The 7085-nt window shown below is 47.4% G+C and overlaps 1 protein-coding gene across 5 annotated transcripts in view; it reads right to left on the bottom strand.

The window, feature by feature from the left end:
- Window positions 1–585: 585 nt before the first annotated feature.
- Window positions 586–7085, bottom strand: part of LOC138130622 (amyloid beta A4 precursor protein-binding family B member 1-interacting protein-like) — a 50867-nt gene continuing 44367 nt past the window's right edge. For 4 of the 5 annotated variants that reach the window (XM_069047203.1, XM_069047204.1, XM_069047201.1 and 1 more), the window contains 7 exons: window positions 5899–6106; window positions 5297–5824; window positions 4854–5239; window positions 4485–4795; window positions 4189–4429; window positions 3780–4133; window positions 586–2919 (listed from right to left, as the gene is read on the bottom strand). In XM_069047203.1, the coding sequence (XP_068903304.1) occupies window positions 1681–2919; window positions 3780–4133; window positions 4189–4429; window positions 4485–4795; window positions 4854–5239; window positions 5297–5824; window positions 5899–6106 (3267 nt within the window). In that variant the 3' untranslated portion in view covers window positions 586–1680. The remainder of the gene's footprint in view (window positions 2920–3779; window positions 4134–4188; window positions 4430–4484; window positions 4796–4853; window positions 5240–5296; window positions 5825–5898; window positions 6107–7085) is intronic. The other variant, XM_069047205.1, reaches the window with a different exon arrangement.

Genomic DNA, 7085 nt, shown 5'->3' with positions numbered 1-7085 from the left:
CCTTAAATTTGTTCTGTGTTTCGTCGTGGAACAAGAGAGATCTTGTAAAGAGTGTGCTGAAACTCAATAAACTACAAACTACAAAACACTTTGATCGACGTCAGTTCGGGACACAATACGGCAAAGGCCAAACTGTCGTTCGGAATTGTTTTTTGAGATCGTAAAGTGAAGTAATTATGTTTCAAAATAGATTTCGAAGTTGAAGAAAACGCAAATCTTATGAAGCAATGTCCAATTTCATAATCAACTAAGATCATAACATTATGCCAATTTAATTTTTTTTTGAAAAGTATACGCAGGTAATACTGGTAATACCGTGTTATAAACATTCTTATTCTTCAAGTTCAATATTTTATGTAAATTAATGTTTTTCGATAAGAATTAATTTGGATGTGATCAACTAGCAGAGCGACATCTGGGTACGACTAGTTCAAGTATTATATACGGCCGTTGCGGTCAGTGTACAGCTCTCGTCACATTCACGGACAGAGTACAGCATTTGACGCAACGTGGGAGAGTTTTTATGGGATCTTCATAAAGGAGCTGAAGATACAGCTATCGATTCGAAACGAAAGAATACTGCAGTTCTTTAAATATATTTATTATTGTAATACTTATTATAATAACAACTAGTATATAGAAATGGTAGACTGTATACAAAGTACTCATTTTGAAGGATGATAAGTATCCAGAAAAAATATTTATACCGATTTGAATACTTAAAATATATATTATCAATTTGATTTAGCCTACAACGCCTCATAAATTCTTGTGCCAAGACAAATTTTATATAATTTCTATAAACTTCAATAATTTAATTTAAAAATTGCACACGAAATTTAGTTAACATACGAAAAAATCGATAAATTTCCTAGATTTCATAAATATATAATCGCTTGCTTTATTATTTTCGAATAGAGTTCATTTTCTTTCTCTTTTCTTGCATCGACTACAATTAATCTAAAAGTACGTAAAATCCGTCTTTCTAAAATACACGCTAGAGATATTTAAGTTGGTATAAAACATACAAAAACGTATGGGACAATGGCATTGTGGAGATCTTGTATACGATTATAAAAGGGATCCTTAATACAAAGTACACTTATTATTATAAATTACTTGGGCCGACGCGAGGACACCGACCGGGAACATTTAAAAAAAAAACTATATATACACGACGAAATAATTACACATACCGCGAACGGAATCGTAAACAAAGAGAGAAAATGAGAAATAATAGTAAAAAATAAATAACTGACTTCAACCCTGTAACTTGGTAGGTATATAAAAATCGTTAAATAATCAATTTGGGTAAAAAATGGTTATAAAATTTATAAAACGCAATTTTCGCTATTCTATGTATACTAAATTTTATAACTATAAGCACCATAAACGTTTTGACATTTCAATGAATTCACTAAGAGCAAAGAATCCTATTTACAAATTAACCAGAACTTAACGACTAACAGTGTCTTAACTCACTTAAATGGCACATTCAAATTTAAATCACATAGCCATTAGGCGGGATCGCTGGCAGTATAATCAAATATCACTTGAAAAATAAGCAGCATACATACGGAGACCGAACCCCAAAAATAAAATTCTGCTAATAGGATCGCGCGTAAGCCATTTCTATATGATATGCCTTTATTTTTCCAAGCCATATTAGGAGACGCAGCATCAGTGCATCTTGGGCGTGCTCAGGTGCGTCGTTTCGCTGCGTTTGGGCGGCGGAGGCGGCGGCCTCTTCGACCTGCTTCCGAAATCACCGCCCCTCGAGTGCACCGGACTGGTGGCGTACTCCACGACGGCGTCCGGGTTGTCCCTGTACACGTTTTCGTACACGTTGTTGGGGCCGTAGTGCTCCTGCACCCAGTTCGAGACGTTGTGCTCCTTGTAGTCGGGCAGCAGCACCGGAGGATCCCTGAAACCGAGGACCTCGTGGGGCGTCGTCGTCGGTTCCAACTTGCACTTCTGCGCCACCTGCCACTTCTTCCTCATCACTCGTTGCAGGTCCTTGAGGAAATCCACCGGCGGTTCGACGAGCTTCTTCGGACTGGAGAGCTTCGTGGTGTCGGAGCGCTTCGGCGGCGGTGGCTTTTTCGGCAGAGGGGGCACCTCCTGGGGCACCAAGTTGAAACTGATCTTCTTGGTGGTCTTTTTCGGACTGGCTGTGTCCTGGAAGTTGACTTTTCGTTGCGGATGAGGCGACTGAGAGCTCATGTACCCCGGAACTCCGTACATGGAGTTACCGGAAGAACCGGAACTGTTGGTGGAGGCGATGCTGTTCGAGGAAATCTGTCTCGGTAAAGAACTCTGCCTCAGCGACGACCTCAGCCCTCCGTTGTTGCCAAACTGGGCGCTCCCAGGGAGAGTGCTCGACTGTCTGTAACTCGGGGGGTTGACGTACGCCGGGGGTTGGGTGTATCCGTTCGTTGCATCGTTTCTGTCGTGGTTCTGTGCTGAAATCTGCACGTACTGGTTGAGATTGAAGCTGACCGGGGGGTTCTGTTGCGTGGGGGTGCTGCAATTGGACCCCACGTTCGACAAGGGTGGACTGAAGCATGGGGTGTTTATCCGCGACTGCGTCGGAGTTTGGTCGGGAGACATCGTGGGGGTCCTGTCAGGACTCATAACGTTCGTCGGTGTGACACTTCCTTTCCTTTTTCTGAGCGTGTTCTGATCCAGCTCGCCTGGCGGAGGTGGCAAAGACATCAGCGATAATTGACTTCCTGTTAGTTCGGTTCCGGTCATCGGGGGTAGTTCGTTCGGGTTGGGTGGCGGAGGCAAACTGTCCAACGACAAATTGGAATTGTATACTTCTGGAGGTGGGGGCGGCAGCTGGTACGAGGGAGAGTCGTTGAGGATGACATCGCCGTTGGTTTCTGGGGGTGGTGGTAACGAAGTGATCGAGTCAGTCTGAAAAACGACAACTTCGCGTTAAGCCAAGTTAAATTCGAAAAAAGAGTTGTGTAACAGCTACAAGCGACGATCGAAGCGGAACAAAATGTGAGGTTATGTCACTCAAACTAAATCTGAACAGTCCCCAAGACTGCTTTATTTAAATGAAACGCAATAAAAATGCAAATGTGGTATTCATTATAATAGTTTCGTTGAATAACAAAGACAATTTTTCGATTTTCAGGTGAAGATAATGCAAAAGATGGAATAACATAACCTCAAACTTAGGATCAAAGGCCCCGAAATCAAGGTAACGAAACCCATTAACATTGTTCAGCAAGTGTAAAAAATGCGTTTATTCTCTTTAAAATGTAGCAACACGGGCATTTGCATATCCTATTTATATTTGTTTACTCGTATTTGCATATCCCATACGAGTTTTCGGACTGGTTGGGGAAGAAATCTCTTTTATACATGAGCCACTCCAAGATTTGAGTTATTTTAATATCGTCACGAAAATAAAATTAGCTAATGACGGGACGGAAGTAATCTCATACTTGTAAAGCGGACGACCACAAAATTCGCTGCAATTTCCGGCGGAAATAAAAATTTAGCAATCCATCGGGAACGCACGACGAAGCTGTCAATTTCTTTTTTGGAGACGACGAAAAAGCACAAGAACACAAAAAGCAAAATAAATAAAAAGTAAACGATACCATAGAAGAACTTAAGTCATAGGTTTAATAAAAGTAGGGGGCCGAATTAGTAACTGCTTTTTCAATAGCGCCCTCGCTTGCTGGAAGTTAGTCGGAGATCTTTCTATGGTCTTAAATGTGGAGTTAATATTGACAGGTTATCTTGACGGGATCGGCACTCACCATGCAAGAGGGCATGTCCATGTTGTTGGGAGGACTCACGGGGCTTCTCGGGGACGCCGCGCTTGGAGGACGCTCTGCGAAAGGACTCGCCTTATCGGCGAAGGGCGACGCCCTCTCCCTAACGGGGGTGCCGCACAGCGGCGTCGAGTTGCCGCTCCGGCCCCCCATCGACTCGATCGACCCCCGCGACTTGTACGAGTGCTGTCTCTTCAGAGTGCCGGAATTGGAGGAGTCGTCGGTGGAGTTGCTCGATTTCCGGCGGCTGTGCCTCCGGGTGAGGGTGCCGGAGTTGTTGCAGTTGATGGGACTGGGTGGTAGCGGCGCTCCGTCGTGCTCGTCGCGAGTCTCACCCACCTAAACCCGACAGATTCGGCTACTCTCGCCTCTGCAGAAACGCGGACGAACTCACCTCTTTCAGCTGTCTGGTGATGTTGGTCAGCGGCAGACTGGGCTTCATCGACGGTTTGCGTTTGATGGTACCCATGGGAAACTCCGAGTCGAACGCATTCTCGCAACTGGACGGGGCCCCGTCCGACATGCACCCCGACGAGCTCGAGCTGCTGGCGCGGCTGTGCCGCCCGGAGCTCGCCTCGCTGGGGGCGGAGTACGTCTCGCTCTGGGTCCCGTAACCGGCCTCGCTGCTGGGGTATCTGCAAGACGACGTTTACAAAACGGTCCCACCTACGCTTCGCGATCACGAATTACCCTTGGGTCGGGGTGGTCACGTTCGACTGAACGGCGATGGAGCTGACCGAACAGCTGCGAGCGTGCGCCAGCATGTCCAGGTCTTCTTGGGCCAGTTCGTCGATGAGGGCCCGATAGTTCTCCATCAGCTGCTTGCCGTACTTCGCTATCCTCATCCCCACCATCCATCGCTCGAGACTTTGTCGGTCTTCGGCGCAGAGGTACTTGATGTATTTGGTGGATTTCGGTTCTTGGAGGCGGGGGTGCTTGATGGCGAAGCAGAAGTCAGTCGGAGCTTTATACTTCTTCCTCCAACCCAAACCGCAGTAGATCTACGGAGCAGATTACCAATCAGACCGATTCACTCGGTACCACTTCGGTACCACCCACCTGGTTGTTGTCGAAAGTGGCCAAACACACCAAATCTTTGGCCGATTTGACTTTATCCTTCGGGAAATAGTAAAGACCCGACGCTCTCAGCACGAAGTGGTACTTCTTCCAACCCTTCTTGGAGTCGGCTTTAAGGTAGAGAGGTCCCTCGACTTCCGGGACGTTCGCCGCGTTGCTGGAAAAGAACTCCTCGAGGAGCAGACTCCGCGAGTGTTCGTCGTAGTCGATCGCGTCTTTTCTGTCGGTCATGGACAAGAGGAACTTCTCCGGTTCCACGAACAACTTGTTCTTCTCCGGACGCTCCGAGAAGAAGATTTTGTTCTTGGAGTCCCTCGTCCACACCATCAGATTGTCGACGAGGAGCTCGTGATCCTCGTATATCCTCTCTGCAAGATTCGACCGTGCATTCTCCGACGCGTCGTCAACTCGCGACTTACGCTTACCCATGTACAATTCCGGCAGGTGCTCCACTATCGCCCACTTGGGGTCGGCTTCCACGTGATTCTTGTCCATCAACAACCTCGTCACGTACGAGCACAACATTTTCTCGTCGACCAACAAAGATTTCGCCGAGCCGTCGGCCGTGAACACCTTGACGAACAACTTCTGAATGTTCGCCTCTTTGATCTTCTCCATGGCCATTCGGATCTTTTCCGCTTTGATCCTCGAAGCTTCATCCTGGAAACCGAGGAGGCTGTGATTTGCGAAAAGGCGCGCACCATCGATCGGTACCTGAAGATTCTGGAGGTGCAGACTCTGGGGTTTGGAACCGGAACCGCCGCTGCTCGCCGACGACTCGCTCGACAACATCGACACTGTATCGCTGAACGCGGAATCATTGTCGGGTGACTCCGTCCGAACTGAATCAGTCTTCGATATCAAATCGCTCTCTCCCGTGTCCAGTTTCAATCGGGGGCCCTCCGAGGAGGACCTGCTGTGGGTCCTGGAAAGGTGCTGGGCCACCTTTTGGTCTGTGAACGAAAATCACCACCTCTAGTACCACCGTTCCTCGTTCGTCACGCGGTAAAAAAAAAATCACTCGCACCTGAAAGACGTTTGCTATCCCTCGCTTGTCCGATCTCTCTGTCGACCTGAGTTTCAAGGGCGCACAACTCCCCGAGGATGGCGTCCAGGTCGACGTCCTGCGAGTCCTGGAGGTTGGCCATTGAGAACCTGTAGCTGTCGATCCTCGGCGCCGTGATCTCCGAGTTCAACGGCCGCAGTTGCGTCGTGGTGTTTGTGGGGTCCAATCCCTGAAAGTTCCAGATTTTTTATTAATAAAAAATCCACCCCCATCCCCGGAGCTGTTTTATTCAGGAGACGGAACGAGCGGTCGTCCCAGCAACCGCTCGGAATTAGATGACTTAACAAAACAGAAACATTCACCATTCAGGAGGTTTCAGGATGCTGAATTTGCACGGTCGCGTGCGTAACCGTGAATAAAAGAATTTCATAAAAATCCAGGACCGATTTGAATTTCAATGGAATTAATTAATTTCGCTTTTGTCGCCCGATCAGTGTCGCAATCCAGGTGAAGGTTAGTACGGACCGCGTACTTTCACACCCTTTATTTACACGCGATTTTTTCCAAAGGGGAGACGAGGAAGGCGCGAGGGTGGTACGGGGCGCACGCTAACGTAAAAAATCCTGCTGGTACCGCCAGTCTCGTGACTTATCGGTGACATTTATCGGGGTTGGTAATTTAATAAAGTCGAAGACATCTGCCGCTGGGGTGAATCACCGGTTTCGTGGAGAGTAAACAAGCTCGATCTTGGAACGACGGTGGTGGCACAACACCTGCGATTTACATCTAATCGCGTTGATGCAGGTGCCGAGGGGGTGGCTCCGACGACTAATACAACCCTCCCGTTTCGAACAGAGATCAATCTTGTTCGTTTACACTTTGTACCCCGTCCACGAGCAAATTCTTTCGTAATCGCCCAATTCAATTTCGCCCCCTTGCAAAAATTTCGCCCGCGCCGCGACCGCCTCTCTTCATTATCCCTTTCCATTCCTCTTCACGACGCAGTTATCGCGCGATGATTCCGCATAATTGGGGCCGAACGGAAAACAACCCCATCTGAATTATTTCCAGCAAAAAAAAAACACACAGTCAGTCAAACGAAACGGACTTTACCTTTCCGAATTTCCACCCTTTGAACATGTCTCACTTCGGCACCCATCTAACGCACTCCCTGACCATGAAATTACAAAGTTCGAAACGCAGTTACA

This window comes from Tenebrio molitor, chromosome 5 (assembly GCF_963966145.1).
Source record: "Tenebrio molitor chromosome 5, icTenMoli1.1, whole genome shotgun sequence".
NCBI classification, from domain to species: domain Eukaryota; kingdom Metazoa; phylum Arthropoda; class Insecta; order Coleoptera; family Tenebrionidae; genus Tenebrio; species Tenebrio molitor.
The sequence above is the reverse complement of the archived record's forward strand: the minus strand, read 5'-3'. Positions and strand labels throughout refer to the sequence as shown.